Source organism: Lampris incognitus, chromosome 1 (genome assembly GCF_029633865.1).
Source record: "Lampris incognitus isolate fLamInc1 chromosome 1, fLamInc1.hap2, whole genome shotgun sequence".
In the NCBI taxonomy this organism is placed as follows: domain Eukaryota; kingdom Metazoa; phylum Chordata; class Actinopteri; order Lampriformes; family Lampridae; genus Lampris; species Lampris incognitus.
In genome coordinates, this window is record NC_079211.1 from 25,938,706 (window position 1) to 25,960,201 (window position 21,496).

Here is a 21,496-nt window from a genome sequence, read left to right on the forward strand (position 1 = left end):
CGTAAATTAGGCCGCTGGGGAAGGCGATGACATTAATCGACTTAGATTTAAAGCCCAGTTAATGATTAATAGCATTAAGAGGAGGAAAAGCGAAGTCACAGCGATGCAGCGAGTCATTCGGTGTTATCTACCGAAGATCAAATAGAAACTACTGAAGTCGGTTGCTGTGAAGGCCGAGCTGTTCCAAACAGCAGCAGTGCTGAGCAGCACAGATAACACAGAGAGAGAAGAGTTTGGAGGTTAAACCGAGCCAAGGGGCCGAGATGGAAGTTGGATGGAGAGATAGGGCTGACGGACAGGGAGAAGGAACGACGGGGGAAAGAGAAGGGCGATGCAGAAAGGGATGGACAGGAGGTGTACAATGTATTTGAGTGAAATTGGGCCTGTGAGGCAGATGGGAGAGATAGCATCCTGTCCACATCCCCCTTTCACTCTCACTGACAGTATATAAGTAAATAGATCTCTGTCAGACATCAGCCGCTTCCCACCTCTACATGTCCTCTCTCACCTGCACACACATTCAATATTATTACTTGTCTGTATGTGTGTGTGTGTGCGTGCATGCGTGCATGCGCACACGTGTGCAAATGTGTGACTATGCATTTCTGTTTGTGTTTGTTTACCAGTAATAACACTATTATTGTCCTATCCCAAGCAATTTCTTTGCTGGGCAGGTGTATTTGTTTGACTGTGTGTGTGTGTGTGTGTGTGTGTGTGTGTGTGTGTGTGTGTGTGTGTGTGTGTGTGTGTGTGCTATAGAAGAACGATGTCATTGTTATTTTACTGGCATCCTTTGAAGTCTTTGTAATTGTTATAGAGATACTGAATATAGCGCATTTTCAATAAACAGTTTTTCTCCTTTTTATGGCTCCAGATAGAGAACAACAGAGTATCTTGTATAGGTGAAAGAGGCTGTTTCACTGTGTTTGTTTGCCCTCAGGTATGATATGGTCAGAGTGTAAGGAGATCTGGACTGACGGACCCAGGGAGTATGTCATGCACCTGTGGAACGTTCTAGACTTTGGCATGCTGTCCATCTTCGTGGCATCCTTTACGGCACGCTTCATGGCCTTCCTCAAGGCATCCAAGGCCCAGCTGTACGTGGACATGCACGTACCAGACGAAAACCTCAGTAGTGCCTCACTGCCTGATGACGTGGCCTACTTTACTTATGGTGAGTCACTTTCAGCATGTTGAGTCATGGCACCAGGAAAGAAAAAAAAACGTTTGGCATGCCTTGGAAAAGTAACTTCTTATCAAAGTTTTGAGTCATGTTAAATTATTACTTCTCTTAAAAGGTCATGGCCTCAGTCTTGCTCTTTTTTTATTTCCTTCACTTTATTTCACTGTTCTTAAATGACAAATTACTCAGAGGTTGCAAGTTTAAAAGGAAATCGGCTGGGTTTTTTGCAAAGAAAGTCAATCATTTTTGCACATTCGCTCTTCATGTGCAACCACCCATGGATACACACGTGGACGTGTGTACTCGCATCCCTTGATCCCGCTTGGTAAATGTACTGCATTTATATCGCACTTTTCTACTCTACCGACCACTCAAAGCACTTTACAGTGGATGCCTCAGATTCACCCATTCATACAGTGATGGCAGAGGCTGCCATGCAAGGCACCAACCTGCTCATCAGGAGCAGTTAGGGGTTCAGTGTCTTAGTCACTTCGACATGCTCTCTGGAGGAGCTGGAGATTGAACCAGCAACCTTCCGATTACTAGATGACCCGCTGTACCTCCTGAGCAATGCCCCCCAATGATCTTCTTCAGCTCATCTGTCACGCGCGCACACACACACACACACAAACACACACACAGTAAATGTACCATAAAATGCAGCAACACACACACAGGCATCCATAGCTGCAAACAAGTTCAAAAATGGGCAGCTGTTCACATATGAAAAAAACCATACATATAGACACTTTCCTATATGCGCACACACACACACACACACACACACACACACACACACACACACACACACACACACACACACACACACACATTTAGATAGATCTCTACGAGTTGTTAACGAAGGCATATCAACACCAAATTTATACACAAAATGATAAAAAGGCATATTCTCTACCTGTGGTTGAGGTCCAGATAATAATTTTAGTTCAGAGCCTTTTTAAAACATGTATTCCCAGACGAATGTCCTCCAAACCCACCTCAAACAATTCCTATCTTCCCCTCTCCCCCATTTTCCTGATTGAAATAAAAATACAAGCTGTAAAATACGAGTAATAAAAAAAACTAACATACAAATTCTAAAGAATGTATCTTAATTTAATTTTGACCTTTTTTTTGGTAGCAACATGTTATAATAATCCTTAAAGCTTGGGTTTCAGTTATTGGAATCAGTCTTTTGAATAATCTACATAAAAAAACACAACGCTGCCAGTTGGGGCAGCACACTCTGCCCCTCGAAGAAGGAAACTTTATCAGTGCTGCCATCTGGTGGTCACAAACTGTATTGAAACGTCTAAGAGGTAATACAGCACATACACAGATAATATAACAGCTATCATCTGACGTACTGCACACTTGAATAGATGATTTCCATCTTATATTTCTGCATGGATCTATTTGTGAGGAAAGCAGATGCTGGTGTGAGTGTTTACTCAGACCTTATTCATTAATGACCAAGGATATATGTACATACTTAATAATTTATCCTGTCTATGTGTGTGTGTGTAGACTATTTGTGGAGCTTAAGGAGTTGTTCCTTATCTGATGCGACGGTCTAAAGACAGGATGTTGTCTTGCTGTAAAGCCCGCTGAAGCAAAATTGTAATTTGTGATATTGGGCTATGCAAATATAATTGACTTGGCTCGACTTATACATTGTCAAACTATGGTAAAAAGAATGAGGGGGGGGGCAAACCTGTGAGAGAGAGAGATACAAGGATGGGATAATAGTTCATTTTCTTTTGCTTCTTAAAGGTATTAATTTTAGAGAACAGTCCCAGATTATATCTCAGTCTTGATGATTGCAGTTTTCACATAGGTCCATCAAAGGCGTATCTTGCAGAAGGAAATTAATTGCTCAATTTTTTTAGAACCTACTGTTACAGATAGATAGATAGATAGATAGATAGATAGATAGATAGATAGATAGATAGATAGATAGATAGATAGATATACAGTGGTGCTTGAAAGTTTATGAGCCCTTTAGAATTTTCTATATTTCTGCACATATATGACCTAAAACGTCATCAGATTTTCACACAATTCTTAAAAGCAGATAAAGAGAATCCAATTAAACAAATGAGAGGAAAATATTATACTTGGTCATTTATTTATTGGGGAAAATGATCCAGTATTACATATCTGAGTGGCAAATGTATATGAACCTTTGCTTTCAGTATCTGGTGTGACCCCCCCCCCCCCCTTGTGCAGCAATAACTACAACTAAACATTTAATGTAACTGTTGATCAGTCCGGCACATCAGCTTGGAGGAATTTTAACCCATTCCTCCGTACAGAACAGCTTCAACTCTGGGATGTTGGTGGGTTTCCTCTCATGAACTGCTCACTTCAGGTCCTTCCACAACATTTTGATTGGATTAAGGTCAGAACTTTGACTTAGCCATTCCAAAACATTAACATTATTCTTCTTTAACCATTCTTTGGTAGAACGACTTGTGTGCTTAGGGTCGTTGTCTTGCTGCATGACCCACGTTCTCTTGAGATTCAGTTCACGGGCGGATGTCTTGTGACATTCTCCTTACGAATTCGCTGGTATAATTCTGAATTCATTGTTCCATCAATGACGGCAAGCCGTCCTGGCCCAGATGCAATAAAACAGGCCCAAACCATGATACTACCACCATCATGTTTCACAGGTGGGATAAGGTTCTTATGCCGGAATGCAGTGTTTTCCTTTCTCCAAACATAACACTTCTCATTTAAAACAAAAGGTTCTATTTTGGTCTCATCCGTCCACAAAACATTTTCCCAATAGCCTTCTGGCTTGTCCACATGATCTTTAGCAAACTGCAGACGGGCAGCAATGTTCTTTTTGGAGAGCAGTGGCTTTGTCCTTGCAACCCTGCCATGCACACCATTGTTGTTCAGTGTTCTCCTGATGGTGGACTCATGAACATTAACATTACCCAATGTGAGAGAGACCTTTAGTTGCTTAGAAGTTACCCTGGGTTCCTTTGTGACCTGGCCGACTATTATACACCTTGCTCTTCGAGTGATCTTTGATGGTCAACAACTCCTGAGGAGGATAACAATGGTCTTGGAATTTCCTCCATTTGTATACAATCTGTCTGACTGTGGATTGATGGAGTCCAAACTCTTTAGAGATGGTTTTGTAACCGTTTCGAGCCTGATGAGCATCAACAACGCTTTTTCTGAGGTCCTCGGAAATCTCCTTTGTTCTTGCCATGATACACTTCCACAAACGTGTTGTAAGGATCAGATTTTGATAGTTCCCTGTTCTTTAAATAAAACAGGGCGCCCACTCACACCTGATTGTCATCCCATTGATTGAAAACACCTGACTCTAATTTCACCTTCAAATTAACTGCTAATCCTAGAGGTTCACATACTTTTGCCACTTACAATATGTAATATTGGATCATTTTCCTCAATAAATAAATGACCAAGTATAAAATTTTTCTCTTATTTGTTTAATTGGGTTCTCTTTATCTACTTTTAGGACTTGTGTGAAAATCTGATTATGTTTTAGGTCATATATGTGCAGAAATAGAGAAAATTCTAAAGGGTTCACAAACTGTCAAGCACTACTGTATTTAATTGCTGCCTTCCTAGACGTTTGGGGTTGCCTTATAGTTGAATCGATAAAACATAGGAATTAAGTTCATAGAAATAAATGCAAGCAGACAGGAAACAACATAACAAAATCAACTCACGAAAAAAAAAACATAAAAGGACTCCACAGAGCAACAGCAAGCCCTGTAAAATCAAAGGGCAGAACACAGAGGGTATTGAACCAGGTAGTGTGAGTTGCAGCTGGAAGGGGGTTGCAGAGTCTGGGGGCGGCGGTGCTAAACCCTCCAATGCCCATCGTGCGGAGAGAGGTGGGAGGTGATAAGGGAGGTGGCCAGCTGTGATGGGACATAGAATGCTCATTGTGGTGTATTCCTGGAGCTGGTTGCACAAAGATAGGACTTTGACTTTGGTGTAGATGCAGGACATAGTCAGACTTCAGATAGATGCCTGACTTCACTCGCTGCACAAAGCCATCTGATTTTTGACTATCCTAAGTAGGAGGAATTCGCTGTATATTCCTTGTAAATTAAGACTCTTTTCCAAGCTGCCCAGCTCCATTCACTCCGGCAGAAAACACGTCCCGGGTAGAAGATTACAAGAGTAACAACGATGATTTGTGACAGACATTTGTGATGAATGCAGCAGTGCCGTTAAAAAGGCCTCCAAAATCTCTTTCCTTTCTCGTTCCTCTCACTGTTGGTTGCAAACCACAAATCATGAACAGTGTTTTCCTCTTGTCAGTCAGTTGTCAGCAGGTTTCATTGATTGTTACCATGGAAAGAAACCCAGTTCTTATTTCTGAGCTAGCCTGGGGCTAGGACAGCTAACTTTTTAGCCTTAAAATTAGCCTGTCTTTATTTTTGTGCAACTGTCTTACTCACACTAGACTGGTGTAAGAGAGAAATAGTCCATGGGCCAGACGATATTTCGGTACACTCAAGGTGGCAAAACTTACTTATAATTTGAAAGGATCCATGTCTGTAGATAATATTTTGGTATGATAACCATTCCTGAGTGGCAGCTGTATCACAGTTATCAGCTCATGAAGTTAACCACCCGCTAAACTAAATTGCATTTTAGACGCTGGTGCATATCCTGGTTTAGCCTCATGGTCAGGACATTTTTCAATGTTCTATAATATTGTCTTTGGTATCATTTTAAAGGGGACCTTCTTAGCTTTCATTCAAGCCCTGTTGTGGATATTTCTCACAAATATAGAGGTCACTTGAGCTCTTCAACCTGTCAATAACACACATCTTTCTGCAATTTTCGCCTAAACTATATACTTTCTTTTAGCCCTGTGGCATCTAGGAATATCAGGGACACAAAACACAAAAACTGGAATACTCACAGGACTGTAAAGATTCAGGAAATGTATAATATACCCATACTATTTCATTGTGTGAGGTGATTGTGAGCCTTAAATGAGAACTAGACCAAAGCCAGTTAGGTCACAAACTGGTCTCTATACATTTGTTTAAATACACAATCAAAATACATGATAAAAAGGAATACCATAGTGAGGTAATGAACTATTTTAATATTTTAAACAACATTGACATTTACATATGCTTAGTCAATGATACATGTAATCCCATATCATTAGTGGGTATATGTAATGGTAATGGGTAGGGTAATGGGTATATGTGAATATGGTTACATTATTGTTATCAAGCTCTGGGTAACCAAGTCCAGAATCAACATCCTGTGCATCAATAGACTACTACCACAGTAATACCATCAGAATCATCACACTGTCATTCATCAAACTGCTCGTTTCTCTCATCATCTGACTCCCCAAGTTCAAAGTCCAGTTCTGGACCATCCTGCTGTTTTTGGTTACTGCAGGTCTGTAACCTGCACATGTCTGTGCATGGAAGTCCATTTGACAGGCACATGCAGCTTGGCATTTTGCATGAATGCACACACTTGCATGTTAGTATTTCCAAGACCACATCTGGTGCAGGTGGGGAGCGCATCCAGTAAATGGCCAGCTTGCCTTCATCGTCTGTCCATCCATACTCAGTAGGGCTTGGAACCACAGGGTTAGCCTGCAGACAGGACTTCCATATTGCTGCCTGATAGTTGGCTCGTTGAACATGCATAAAGAGACAGTCTCTACATGGTGGCAGCTGGCTGGACTCAACCTCTCCCCTTTTGGTGCAGAAGAGCTGGTAACGCAGTTTGTTCACCTCAGCAGTGCTGCTATTAGCAACATACATCCGACAGGTGAACTGCTCAATTTTCTGGAACAGCTCATCACTCACATTCCATGTCTGTCCCAGTTGACTAAAAGTCTCTTGGCAGGAAGTGTGCTTTCTCACTATCTTCAGGGCATTCAGCTTCCCTCGACCAGCGAATGCACTGACAGTGTCGCAGCCTGTGAAGGCATGTAAGCCAATTAGGCTGTCACAGATGCTGTCTCCAAGTGAACTTGCCAGTTTGGTGATGTCGACAAACCGTGTGCGGTTCTGAGTCCCACACTTCTGGTAGATGGGACAGGTGATGTCCTTCTGGAAGCCAAGACAAAGCAACATGACATCAGTGTCCTCAGCTGTGATGATAACTGACTTTGAGCCCGCATTTGCTGCATGCAATGCATGCAGGAGCAGACGGGTGTCAGCTTCTTCATGTGTGGAGTGCAGTTCTGCTGCTTCCTCACACCCATCTTCTGTCAACTTGTAGCAGGTTTCCTCACAGGTCATGTACAACACCTTGCCATGCAGCATAGCTCTGTATCGTGGGAGTTTCCACTCTTCCACCAGAAACTTGATGAGACTGGTCTTGTTGGAGGAACTGCACAGAAATTTTCTCCACTGCTGGACGTGGTGTCCCCCTGCAAGATTCTTGTACTGGAGAGTGATGTCTCCACCCCGGTTCAGTCGTTCAGCATCTTTGATCGAAGTCTGGTGATAGACATCAAAAACAACATCAATCCTCCCACTCTGTGCTCCCTCATGGAGGACCTGGGTCAAGGCTGACTCTGCCACCTGTGCAAAAAAGGTTTTGTTGTTGCCATTCATTTTTTGGACCAGGCTCATCCCATCAATGATGGAAGTAGATGGGATTGGGATGTCTTCTGCAGGAGATACATTCTTTTCAAGCTCTCTGGCAAGTGCAGCCTTGTTTGTTTTTCGTAAGGACCCATCAGCATTTGCCAGTGCCCATGGTAGTGGGCCCAATGGGTAGGCAAGGACATCCTTCAGATTCACCTTCCTGCTTTCAGCCACCAGGATCATGTGACTGAAAAGGTTTCTATCTGCCTTCAGAACCACATCCTGTGCTTTCTTTCCATGAGCTTGTTTTGTGCTGACATTGGAGAATGTTTTCAGACTTTGCTTGGTCATCTTGTCGTGGAATTTCACAGGTGGTGGGTCTGCATCTAACCTTGTTTGCTGGAATGCTTGGTAGGCCTCTTCTCCTTTCTCAAGAGCTCTCAAGAGATCTATGGTCACATCAGGTGGAGCCATGTTGCCAGTGGAGAGGCTAACGAAATCAATCTCATCAGGGGACATAGGATTGAGCCAGTTATTCTCCATAAGGTCCATGAGAGACTGGACATCTGCTTCATCTCTCTTGATCCTTGGACTCTGTAGATCTGGATGAGACCATTTGCACCTGCCTTGACCTGTCAGGTCTCTCAGCTGTCTGAGGTACATGCTTCTATACTCAGCTGTGAGATAATATTTGGTCACAGCTCCTGGCTTCAAGCTGAATCCCTTTGTCCCTCCAGCTGTTTGGGTGTCTTTGTTCACCGTTTCTTCTATAGCTTGGTCAACAGGGATTCGGCCAAAGGGATTGGTGGAGCCCAGTTGGACTGAGAAGCCTCCTTCCATGAATTCTGTGTACACATCTGGGTGTGTGATGGGCAGCTCAGACATCTGGGCGTAGTAGTAGGGGAGGTAGCGTGCATAATTCATCCTGTCATAAGCAAAGCACCATGGGATCATTGCTCAAATGCTAGCCAAGTGTAGCATCCAGTCTCCCTCTCTGGATGCTCGGATGAGCCCCAACAAGATTTCAACCATGTCCAAATAGGACATCCAGAAGTTCGAGAGGCTGCCGTTTCCAACTCTAAGGAACTCACGGTAGACTTCAAATAGATCCATGATGCGTGTACAAGAGCTGTTCTCGAGGACCTCCTTCAAAGCATGTTGTGAGACTTCTTTCCCAAGGCTGTCAATGGTCTTCAGTGTCTCATTCAGGTGAACCATGTCATTCCTGTGAGTTTCTTCCAACCAGGACAGGAAACCATTCAAGGTCAGTCGCATGAGAGCCTCATACAGGAGCTTGTGTAGTCGCACTGCCCTGTTGTACTTGCGGCCATCCATAACACTAGCAATTGAGCCTTCTGCAATCATGCCAGACTCAATGCAGAGGTCTTTGAGTCCAGCATCTTGGAAACGCTTTCCTATTATTGCCAGCAGTGTGCAGATGGTGTGGAATACCCCAAGCCTAACGATGATATCATGGAACTTGTCATGGTGTTTCCATGTGATCTCGACAGCCTTCGCATACAGGGCTTGGTCAAAGACAGAGACAATCTTCCTCAGGCCTAAGCACTGCATGATGCTCAGTGACTGGTTAAGCACCTCGTTGACAGTAGACATTTGTGTCGCTGGAGCATTGATGGTAGGCAGATAGCCTATATTGTCGGGTATGACCGTCATCTCTCCTCGAGTCAGGATGTTGAAGCCTGTCCAGCTGCTGACTGACTGTTATTCTTGTTGTGACATGCGTGCTAGGACCCAAAGAAGGTTTTTCTTTCTGGCAAGCTTAGTATTGGCTGCAGTATCGGCATCTGACTTTTTGCTTTGTGGTGGCCATACCCGTTGTCCAGCATTGTAAGTTGGTAACATTGGTGGGGGTCCATCAATGCTTCTCTTCTTTGTTTTGGGAACAGTGGGCATGGGTTGGACAGGAAGTGGGTTGACTGGCTTTGCTTGCACAGCAATCCCATTGACTCTGTGAGATGTTCCCTCACCACTGACAGTTTCTTCAAGACGGTCGATATTGTCCCAGGCTAAAGTTGTGAATATGCCAGGATGGATGTTAGCTGGAAGGGCAATGCCACTCCCTGATGATGAGAGTTTCTGGAGACACAGGGCAGTGTTGATCTCTTCCATCTGTGAATAGGACACACTGTGACCAAGTCGGTTGAGGATGTTTATCAACTCTACATTTCCTGTCAACGATTTGACACTGAATGGCAGAACAATGTGCTTGGAAGGCTTGGTATTTCCACATGTCACTGCATATACTATGTCATGGCCAAATGACTGCAGAAGGCACTGCACTCTCTGGGATGCATGATCAGGATCATTTGAGCCTGTGAGTAGAGAGTACAGGAAGATAATGAGCGACTCTGGAATGGTAGGACATTCTGCTTCTGGTTTGACTTCAGGCGGCCAGGTTTGAGGAACATCTTGACTTTTAATGTCTGCTCTCAATTTGATGGCTGCTTTGGCTATAACATCTTGTGCACTGACACTTTTCAGGGTCTGCAGCTCCCTTTTGAGAGACTGATTTTCTTTGGCAAGTTCCCTCATGGACAAGTTATCGGGATAGAGGAGGAATTTTCCTTTCTCATCAGGGAATATCTGCAAGGCTCCAGCAAACTCACTCTCCAGGTTTCGCCTTATGTGCTTCTTGGTTGATTCCTTGACTTGGGCAATGCCTTGGGAGTTCATTGAAGCTAGCAGTCTAGAAGAGAGATCAGTCATTGTCATCACTTGAGGATTGCCAAAAAGCTCCATCCTGATGAAGAGGAACAGCTCATTGTATGCCTTATTCACAGCAGCTTCATACTGGGCTGCAGCATCATCATCTTCATTGCTGGCAACCTCTCCTTTGGAAACCTCTTCTTTGGTGTAAAGTCTATAGGATGACCTGTGGTAGTGCCCTTCAGCTGCTACAAGGTCTCTACTCACAATGGCAAGGATTCTGCTGTCCCTTTTCTTTGTGGCTGCACTCCTGATCTTTGCATCAGCTCGCAGTTCTCGACACTGCACCAGTACTTCTCTCGTATTCTGTCTCTTGGAATATTTGCTGTTTTTCTGACAAAATATGCACTCTGCATCATAAGTCCTAGATGTACTTGGAGCATGTCGAGCTACTCTCTTAGATTGTTTCTCTTCAGCAGAGACACAACTTTTCTTTTCTTTTGCAAGGAGGCCATCAAGAATTTGCTTCATAGTGAAGATACTGCGACACTTTCTGTGGTAGTAGATTGCTGGAATCTGTCCCTCAGGAATGTCTTTTGCCAGTTTCAAAACTGGTGCATGATTTCGTATCTGAGCTGCCCTGAGCAGAGTTCTCCATGAGTCGACACTTTGTAGTGAAACCAGCTTATCTGTATCATCAGAACAGTGGATAATGCACTCCACCCGTGGGCGCTTTGGTATTGGGTAAAAACTTGCTTGTTCACCAGTGGCCATATTCAGTCAGTTTTCACCTGCCACATACAAACAAATACATGTAACTTAGGTGTATGAACACTACTAAAACAAAGTTTACTTTGCTTCACCAGCGTCATATTACCATTATTTATCTTACATAGCCACAAATAGATACATTACCTAGTTGCTATGCAACAGCTGTATTTTGTCCACATGAGGCTGCTAAAATCAACACAAGATGAAAGTTCCTCGTAGCCACTTTAACTAATCATATTAACATATACATTAAAAGAACATGCTAACATTATGGGAAATTAGCTTACAATCTTCTCCAGAGTGAGACAAGAAGATAGATACCAGTTTCCTCTATATGTGTTTAGTAGAAAGCTATCTGGCTGCACGTTAGCCTAGCTTAGCACAATGAATGGAAGTACACAGTACTGGTTATCCTTGGTTGTTGGCCAACTAAGAACTGTCCCAGAGTTTAAGCTAGGCTAATCAGTACCAGGGGTGTTGAAATGCTATATTTGTAAAAATCTGGGCAAATACACAATCGTGAGAGGCACAGAAACAGGTTTCCTGAAAGAAAAATGAAATAGCTGCTCATTTGGAAAGGTTATCATGTATTATTTTACTTCTGTTAGTGTACCAAATAAAATGGCACCAGTGAAGTTGTGTCACCTTGGGTGATATCGATATCTGGTCTGACCCATGGACTAACTGGCTTTGGTCTAGTTAGTTTCTTAGTAATAATGCCCTTCTAATTTAAGGTTCACAATCACCTCACACAATGAAATAGTATGGGTATATTATACATTTCCTGAGTCTTTACAGTCCTGTGAGTATTCCAGTTTTTGTGTTTTGTGTCCCTGATATTCCTAGATGCCACAGGGCTAAAAGAAAGTATATAGTTTAGGCGAACATTGCAGAAAGATGTGTGTTATTGACGGGTTGAAGAGCTCAAGTGACCTCTATATTTGTGATAAATATCCACAACAGGGCTTGAATGAAAGCTAAGAAGGTCCCCTTTAAAATGATACCAAAGACAATATTATAGAACATTGAAAAATGTCCTGACCATGAGGCTAAACCAGGATATGCACCAGCGTCTAAAATGCAATTTACTTTAGGGGGTGGTTAACTTCATGAGCTGATAACTGTGATACAGCTGCCACTCAGGAATGGTTATCATACCAAAATATCATCTACAGACATGGATCCTTTCAAAAATTATAAGTAAGTTTTGCCACCTTGAGTGTACCGAAATAGGAAATTTTGGGCTCTGGCCCATGGACTAAAACTATAAACTGGTCTAACGCTTTAGACCTCTATGCAACCAGCTGGAGATGGGAGATTGGTGCAGTAAAACCAGTGTTGCTGATTGAGAATGAAAGTGATGCGGTTGGCAGGTTTGGCGCGAATGAGGATATGAATAGTTGAGTTTTGGATGATTTGCAGTTCAATGAGGTGTTTGGGAGGTAGTCCTGGTGGTTTTCTGGCACAGTAATCCAGTCGGTAGGATGGATGGATGGATAGATAGAGAAATTAAATCATCATTATAGCTCACATTATCCAAAAGCACACAGAATCAAAAATACACACAATAGCAAGAATATAAAGTTAAAGAAAAACTTTAAAGAATATACAAAATATAAATAACTAAACTAAACCAAAGTACTTGGTGCCTATAAGAGAAAAAGAATAAAGAAATAAAGAGATGTACATAAAAGCAGGGTGGACCAAGAGCTTTGGTAGAAAAATAAAATATAGCAGATGTATACTGAGAAAAAGATGCAGCAGCATGCTCACATGTTCAGTTATTGCAGTTATTGTATATTGCATGTAATAAATGGCATGCTGACAGATTGGGCTGGTTTTGATTCAGATTTCAATGTTGGAGAGTGCAAGTGATGGTTGAAGCATACGCACACACACACACACACACACACACACACACACACACACACACACACACATATATAGTACACACACATATTTATATAGTAGATAAACAACTAAATTGATATGTTGGTGTTTATATGCAGCCTCTCCCACTCCTCCACATTGAAGACATTGAACCTAGTTTATTACAATGCCTTGCCTTTTGTGGCTGGAAATAAAAGGCGAGGAATGATGAGCATTGTTATTTTTATGAAAAAGTTGAGTAGTCTTCATTATCACCAAGAAGGGATGGGTTGTGTGTTGTTCTTTTATGAAAGTCTGCTGTCAAAGCTTCCCAGATATCTAACATCTCTGTTTGCCATCAAATCCAGTCATTTCCATACCACATCTCAGGACTAGTTATCTTGAGATACTCCACACCTGTGTACTGATCTCGATGTAACTAGTTTCTGCTGCTTTGCACCTTGTGCAAGAGGAATGAATTGCTAAGGGATTGAAATTCGAATTGTTTATTCCCACTAAAGCTTTAATCTCATATTATTTTTTATCTTTGTTTGTGTTAATTTGTCATTGCTTGTTGAACGTTGATTATCAGATTATTTGGTTTGTACTCATCTGTCATTTTTACTTTATTTTTAAAAATTTTTTTTAAAATTTTTAAATTAAAATGTATTTATTTATTTGTTTGTTTGTTTGTTTATTCATGTATTTATTTGACTTTTTTTGTCCCCAGGTATCTCACCAGGTCTGTCTTGAAAGATAGATTTGGGATTGTTTTGTTTTGTTTTTGTACTTTTTTACATTTTTTTAAATGTTTTTTTGATTTTGTTTTTTTTTTGTCCTCAGGTCTCTCTTGAAAGAGCAATTCGGCTCTCATGGATGCTGCATGGTTAAATGAAGGATATGAAACAATAAACAAAAGAACGATCAGATGGATGGACATTGGGATTGATTTTGCTCTGTAGCAGCAGCAGTAGTAGTACTAAACTCCCTGTGTCTTTCCCTCCCTCGTTTGCCCTTCCTCCTCCCTTGCCCCTCCCTACCCAATCTCTAGCCAGGAACAAATGGCGTCCATCGGACCCTCAGATCATCTCGGAGGGTCTGTACGCCATCGCCGTGGTGCTGAGTTTCTCACGCATTGCCTACATCTTGCCGGCCAACGAGAGCTTTGGGCCCCTGCAGATCTCACTGGGCCGCACTGTCAAGGACATCTTCAAGTTCATGGTCATCTTTATCATGGTATTTGTTGCCTTCATGATTGGCATGTTCAACCTGTACTCCTACTATCTGGGGGCCAAGTACAACCCTGCCTTCACCACGTAAGTCATTGCTGGGGGCAGCAAGTGTGTTTGGGACTGATTTGTGTGAGGTGGTGTGGTGGGAATTGAAAGCATGTGACTTCATGATGAACATGTTCCTGCACGGTTTTCACGTCTTTCTCTCTGTATCATTATCTCTTCCACTCACTTACATCATATCCACACACATGAGCTCAAAATCATATATGCACACAAAAAATACCAACGTGACATGTGCCCCTATATTGGCACTATTTGGTCATATAAGACCTCAGAGGGTACAAAGGACTTGTTCATTGTTGCCACAATTCCTCCTTGACAAGTGTGTATGCTTGGTGTATTTGAATGTTTTGGTCATATGTCAGTGGCAAGGATCTAACCTTGAGCTGCCCAAAGGCATAGTGCTGACTGTTAAACTGTTGATTTAGATTTAACAAGGGAAAGAGTGGACGGGCCATTCAGAATTTCCCCCCTCAAAGCTCCATAGTAAAAAAAATAAATTAAAAAAAATCATGACTGTCAGGCAGTTATTGCTTTTTTTCACTCCCGTTCTCTACAGTTAAAAAAGTGAGAGCAGGGGCATCCGGGTAGCGTAGTGGTGTATTCCGTTGCCTACCAACACGGGGATCGGTGGTTCAAATCCCCGTGTTACCTCCGGCTTGGTGTGGCATCCCAACAGACACAATTGGCCGTGTCTGCGGGTTGGAAGCCAGATGTGGATGTGTGTCCTGGTCGCTGCACTAGTGCCTCCTTTGGTCGGTCAGGGTGCCTGTTCAGGGGGAGGGAGAACTGGGGGGGAAATAACATGATCCTCCCACACGCTATGTCCCCTTGGCGAAACTCACTGTCAGGTGAAAAGAAGTGGCTGGCGACTCCATATGTATCGGAGGAGGCATGTGGTAGTCTGCAACCCTCCCCAGATTGACAGAGGGGGTGGAGCAGGAACCAGGACGGCTCGGAAGAGTGGGGTAGTTGTCCAAGTACAATTAGGGAGAAAAAAAAAGGGGGGGGGCCTGCCTGAGGAGCGCAAACAGCGACCAGGCCCATGGGGTGTGAGTAAATAGTGATATATGTAGGAGCAAGGCCATGTAGGGCTTTAAAGAGATACTTGAATCAAAATCTGACTTTTGCTGTTGTTATTCGATATAAGGAGTGTGGATGTGAGTGATGAGACAAATGGTAGCCCTAAAATCACATTTATGGCCAGAGTGATATTGGTGGCCGAGTAACTGATTTCCAGTTGGCGAAAATGTGGTAACTTGCTCCATCACAAATTACCATTAGCATAGAGGGCATGTCCGTAGCGGGACACTATAAAAGCAGAGACGCATCCCCCCCCCCCCCGCTTCCTTGCTAGTTCGAGTTGAAGTGGGTTCTGCTGTGTATTTGAATGTATTCAATAGTAACGTCACTAGACAGACAAACAAGCTAACTTAGCTATGTAACATTAGGCTTTACCATTTGGTTGCTTCCCCGGTCCTCTCCTCGCGAACACGTTGCTCAGCCAGTACAGCTGGGCCAGGCTACTGCTGCGGCTGCTGCCAGTGGCTCGAAGGAATACGGCTGTATTGGCTGAGCAACATATTCGTGAGGCAAGTAGTCAACTTCCACTGAGAAAGAGGTATTGTCTTCCACTTCCACATCCTGAACCTCAAAGCTGTTGTCGGTGGTCTCGTCGCTCGCTTTTTTTTTCTTCTTTTTTTTTTTGGTAAAATGACGACAGAGCAGGAAGGGGGCTGTCAGTGAACTTCTCGTTTTTCTACGGCAAGCAGTTTAGCCCCAGTGTTTAGCCCACCCAGCCACACCCATACAACTGTACAACTGCCCTGAATTTCAGTAGCCAATAGCTATGAAATCAAATCAATCAAAACCACACCTACCTTTCAGTTATAATACAAACCACTCATGTTCAAAATGTGCTCAGAAACAGCATGGAAGTATCTCTTTAAAAGTAATTAGTAAAAGTTTAAAATCCATCCTATACCTAACAGGTAGCCAGTGAAGCGTTGCAAGAAGGGAGTGATGTGTTCATGTCTCTTGGAATTTGTTAACAGTCTGGCAGCAGAGTTTTGGATGAGCTGGAGGCAGGAGATGGACTTTCAACTGAGCCCTGAATACAGGGAGATACAATTATCCAGACATGATGAGATGAATGCATGGATGACTTTTTCAAGGTCCGTTTGAGATAGAAAATTTTGCAATGTTCCTAATTTGCAAAACTGTACTACCCTAGTGATTTGTGTGTCAAAACAGAGCTCGGAGTCAAAAAAGACACCCAAATTGTGGGCAGAGTGTGTGACATTGGAGGACAGGTTCCCTAGACTCTTTTGCAGCTCGCCAGTTAGGTTAGGGGGCCGAATAAAAGGACCTCAGATTTGGAGTCATTGAGCCAGAGGAAGTTGTGTGACATCCAGCAATGCAGCCTTTAAATGGTCACTTGCCATTGACAGATTCTGCACATTCAGCACTTGCATGCTTTGTGGTTCAAACACTGAATCCACAGGGCATCCGAGTAGTGTAGCGATCTATTCAATTGTTTACCAACACAGGGATCGCCGGTTCGAATCCCCGTGTTGCCTCCCGCTTGGTCGCGTGTCCCTACAGACACAATTGGCCGTGTCTGCGGGTGGGAAGCCGTATGTGGGTATGTGTCCTGGTCATTGCACTAACGCCTCCTCTGGTCAGTCAGGGTGCCTGTTTTGGGGGAGGGAGAACTGGGGGGAATAGCGTGATCCTCCCACGCGCTATGTCCCCCTAGGGAAACTCCTCACTGTCAGGTGAAAAGAAGCGGCTGGCGACTCCACATGTATCGGAGGAGGCATGTGGTAGTCTGTAGCCCTCCCCGGATCGGTAGAGGGGGTGGAGCAGCAACTGGGACGGCTCAGAAGAGTTGGATAATTGGGGTCCGCGGTGGTGTAGCGGTCTAAGCATCGGCTTTGTGTCGATGTAGTTGCCCACTGGGGTCTGGGGTTCGCGCCCCGGTCTCGTCAGATCCGACTATGGCCGGACTCGATGAAGAAGCAATCATTGGCAACGCTGTCTTAGGGAGGGGGGTGGAGTCGGCTTGTGTTTGTCACGTGAATGTGTCTCTGTATGTGTCTGAAAAGCAGTGGTTCGGCCTGGAGTCGCCTTGTCACGAAAGTGGGGAGGCGTCTCCTTCGAGACTGCCGGCCGGAGAGATGCAGTTGGCGAACGCATGCAGTACGAGGGTGGGTGTTTGAATTAAAAATAGGGATCGATTGGCCACTAAATTGGGAGAAATCAGAAATAAATTAAAGACAGAAAGAAAGAGTTGGATAATTGGCCGGATACAATTGGGGAGAAAAGGGGGGGGGGACACTGAATCCACTATTTATCAGCACTACATTTGCATAAACGTTTACCGCGAGCTCTGCCTTTTGTGCAATTCTCCACAGTAAAGTATCCAGTGCAGTCACATGATGACTGAGCCATGTAACACGTGTCTTAAGTACTTTCAGGTTTTCTCAAATGGCTTCAATCCTCTTTCACACCATAATCAACACAGGGTTGTGCATTTAATCTGTGCTATTACCTCAGTGTCCATTGCAAACCTGTTGCATGTTGCTGTGTGTTATATACCTGATACCCATCTCCTTGCCTGTCCTATCCTTCCCCATTAGCTGCAGTGAGGGAGATTGGGGATCGCTCACTGTCAGTCTGGTTGTTATTAGGTAGGCCATCCATCTTTAGGCTCTGACAGATTATTCTAGGCAGCGTGTCTGTCTTCATCCATCTCACAACGATTTTTTTTTTCATCTGCGGCCTCCTCTCCCCGTTGCCTCACACCATCCCTGTCCCCGCAGGAGGACATCCTCAGACGTAGGCAGACCAAATTAGAACATTTTCATTCTGATCACTCGCTTTGTCCCACTTTGCCCGATGGGTCACACTTGTTTCGAAGTCAATTTAGAGCTTTCTCTTTTCCTCGACAGGGCTGATTGCTTTTGGCAAGCTGCACAGTCAGTGATTCTGTCAATGTCGTAGACGCCAGCCTGCTTGCTCGCCTGTCTCCATGTCTGTGACCACCTGCGTCTGTCCAGTTCATGCTCGGTTTAGGTTTTGGTTTTTTTGGGCTCCGTGTTCTGTGTGGGTAACTAGATAGAAACACACCATAAGACATGCAGACGTGATATGTGATAGACAGACGGTCACACAGACAGAATGAGCACCATGCAGTCAGACAGACGAGCACAACAGCGATGAAACATACAAATACACACCCAGGAAGACAAAGAGACAGAATAAGAGACCATCAAAATGGGTTGACAGACTAACAAAAGGGCTAAACAGACAGACACGGAGAGCGGTAGAAGGAGAGACATAGGGGACATGCAATCAACTTGGCAGTCAAGAAATGATTCCTGATAACCAACCTGGAACCATGACAAAAAAGACCAAGTGGCCAGCAGATGGAAGGAAGTAATCATCATTTGACTTTTAGATCATCAGTGAATCAATCAGTACAATGTTCCCTTGGTGCTTGTAGCTTTTAAGGATCAGAATCAGGGCCACTGTCAAAATCAGTCCACTGAACCCAGGTTTGAAATGGGAACCACAACTGTCCTTTTCTTAACATTGCTTGACTCTGCATCTAGACAAAATAATAGTTAAACTTTTGGCAGAATAATTCCATTTGATTTCACCTCCCGGAGGTGTTGTGTTGCTGTGTCTCTGACAGATTATCAATAGTTTAGTCTGGTGATGGGAGCTGCATAGAAATGCATTGCAGGGAACGTTTATCGTTTTGCTGCTTTTCTCAGCCTTGGCACTAGGGGGCAGTCTGATCTTGTGTGGAGCAAAATATGCCTGGATGAGCTAAAAATACAAGCAATTTTTTTACTGTATGAATAATATTTAATGTCATAATGTTATTAACCATGTGTTCATTAGGTCTGTGGTACACTAAACCTACTAAATCAAGGTCCTTTCACTGTTGTGACTTTATGATGTGTGTGTCTGTCCATGTAAATAAATGTCTTTCTATGCCTCTTTCGTATGTGCACACTTGTGTGCATGTGTGTGTGCATGCGTGTGTGTGTACGTGTGTGCGTGCAAAGGAACCAGGTGATGGTAGTAATGATACCCCAGGAGAGGCCATTCAGTTTGGATAGGGTGGGGTGGGGAGCTATGTTGAAGCAGGGTTGCCGGGCTCTCTGTCAGTCTGTCTGTCTGTCTGTCTGTCTCGCTCTGTCTCTCTCTCTCTCCCTCTCTCTCTCTCACATACACACTGGCCAGTTTTATCAGAATTCTGGATGGAGACGGGTGGTGGAGCAGCGGACCTGTCTCTGTGTTCTAGTCATCCATGCATGACAACACTGCACATAGGAGGAGAGACGGAGGATGGGAAAGGCTGGTAGTGAACGTGAGGCAAGGGAAAGAGAGATGGCACAAGAAAGGAAAGTAAGGGTAGAGTGAGATTTGCAAGGGAGGAAGTTTAAAATCGTTTGAAGTTGAATTCAATGAAAACGGGGGCACTGGATGGGAAATATAAAAAAAATCAGGGTAATTATAAAAAAAGAGTGAAGTTGAGTTAATTAGTCACCATTGGCTTTGACAAAAAAAAAGAAAAGCGGTAAGAAGATGAGGTGCATTGTTAGGAGAGAATAGAGCAAAGGAGGGACGACGGAGAGAAAGGAGGAGGAATGGTGAGGAGATGCTCCTTGTGGCTTGGCTGCTTGTCAACACAACACACGAGAGAGAGGAGCAGCCAGACACAAAGACAATAGGAAGAAAAACAGGAAAGAGTGAGAGAAAGGGAGAAGGATAGGAGAGGACGACATAAGGTCAGTTGGACAGACAGATAAGACACACACAGAGACAGCGAAAACAAAGCAGACAAAGCACAAACTAAGTAGACTCATTACAACAGGGAATGGAGAGAGAGAACGAGAGAGAGTGTGTTTGAGAGAGCGAGAGAGAGAATTTTTTAGTTCTGTTTAACAATGACATCCTTTTTCTTTTTTTAACAATATTTAACAAAGGTCGTTTACATTAACATGGTGGGAAAAAGAGTCCATCGCCCATCACAGGACCCCAGGTCAATTCAAAGCCTGAGAGAGAGAGAGAGAGTTATGTTATAGTCATGCCAATAAAGTAAATTGAATTTGAGAGTGTGTGTGAGAGAGAGAGAGAGAGAGAGAGAGAGAGAGAGAGAGAGAGAGAGATCACCAGGTTATACAGCTCTGAGCTGCACTTTTAACTGCACATTTTTTGCACATTTTATTGCAAACCATTTGAAAATAACGGAATGAAAAGAGAAAACAACTAATGTATCCAGAAACATACTGACATATTTGAGAAAGAAATCATTTTATTATTTTCTCTTTAGCTGTCAAGTTGATATGTACTGCACCCTGTGGCTTGTTTACGTGGTATTGATTCATACCATGATGTTGCTTTAGCAACATGCGTCCTGCTCTTCCAGTCATACCAATGAGGCAGTTTGAATTGGATTGTGAGGCAGTCACAGGCACAAGGAGAGCTGAGACAATGGGGCAAGCTATGAGGAGTGGCATACGGCATATCAGATTAAAGCCCAGGACAAAGGCATATAATGCAATGTAAATGGAGAGCGGGAACATTGGGCTGGATAAGAGATGGCACTCAGACAACCGGTATGATGGAGAGGCTGGGAAGAAAAATAAGTGTAATGCACATCAAATTTGAGAGAGAGAGAGTTGTGACTGTGAAATAGAGTCTAAGAGCTGGTTGAGGAACATGGGACTAGATGGCCAGGATTCTGGTTGAAGAGAGGAGAGGTTTACAAGGGGATGATAGGAGGATGGGTAAGAGGCAGGGGTGTTAGATAGATGTGGGGCTGGGGAAAATCAGAAGTTGTTAGCTTTAGATGGTAAGGCTGCGTGAGTGCTCATTATCAGCTTAGCTGGTGGAGCACAGCTGTGTCAAAGTGAGGCGAGGAGACACGATCTCAAAAGGAGGGACTGGACAGATGGACAGAGGTGGAAAGTGACCACTTACAACCACCTTTGTTACAGTACTTGAGTAAATTTTTCTATTTAACAATACTTTTTTTTTTGTGGATCCCCCCACCCCCCTTTCTCCTCAATTGTACCCATCCAACTATACTAACTATACTGCCCAACTCTTCCGAGCCGTCCCAG

The 21,496-nt window shown here is 43.6% G+C and overlaps 1 protein-coding gene across 2 annotated transcripts in view; it reads left to right on the forward strand.

Moving 5' to 3' along the window:
• Positions 1-21,496, forward strand: part of LOC130117974 (short transient receptor potential channel 7-like) — a 114,644-nt gene that overhangs the window by 51,100 nt on the left and 42,048 nt on the right. For both annotated transcript variants that reach the window (XM_056286263.1, XM_056286270.1), the window contains exons 6-7: positions 941-1,174; positions 14,111-14,375. In XM_056286263.1, coding sequence (XP_056142238.1) covers positions 941-1,174; positions 14,111-14,375 — 499 coding nt within the window. The remainder of the gene's footprint in view (positions 1-940; positions 1,175-14,110; positions 14,376-21,496) is intronic.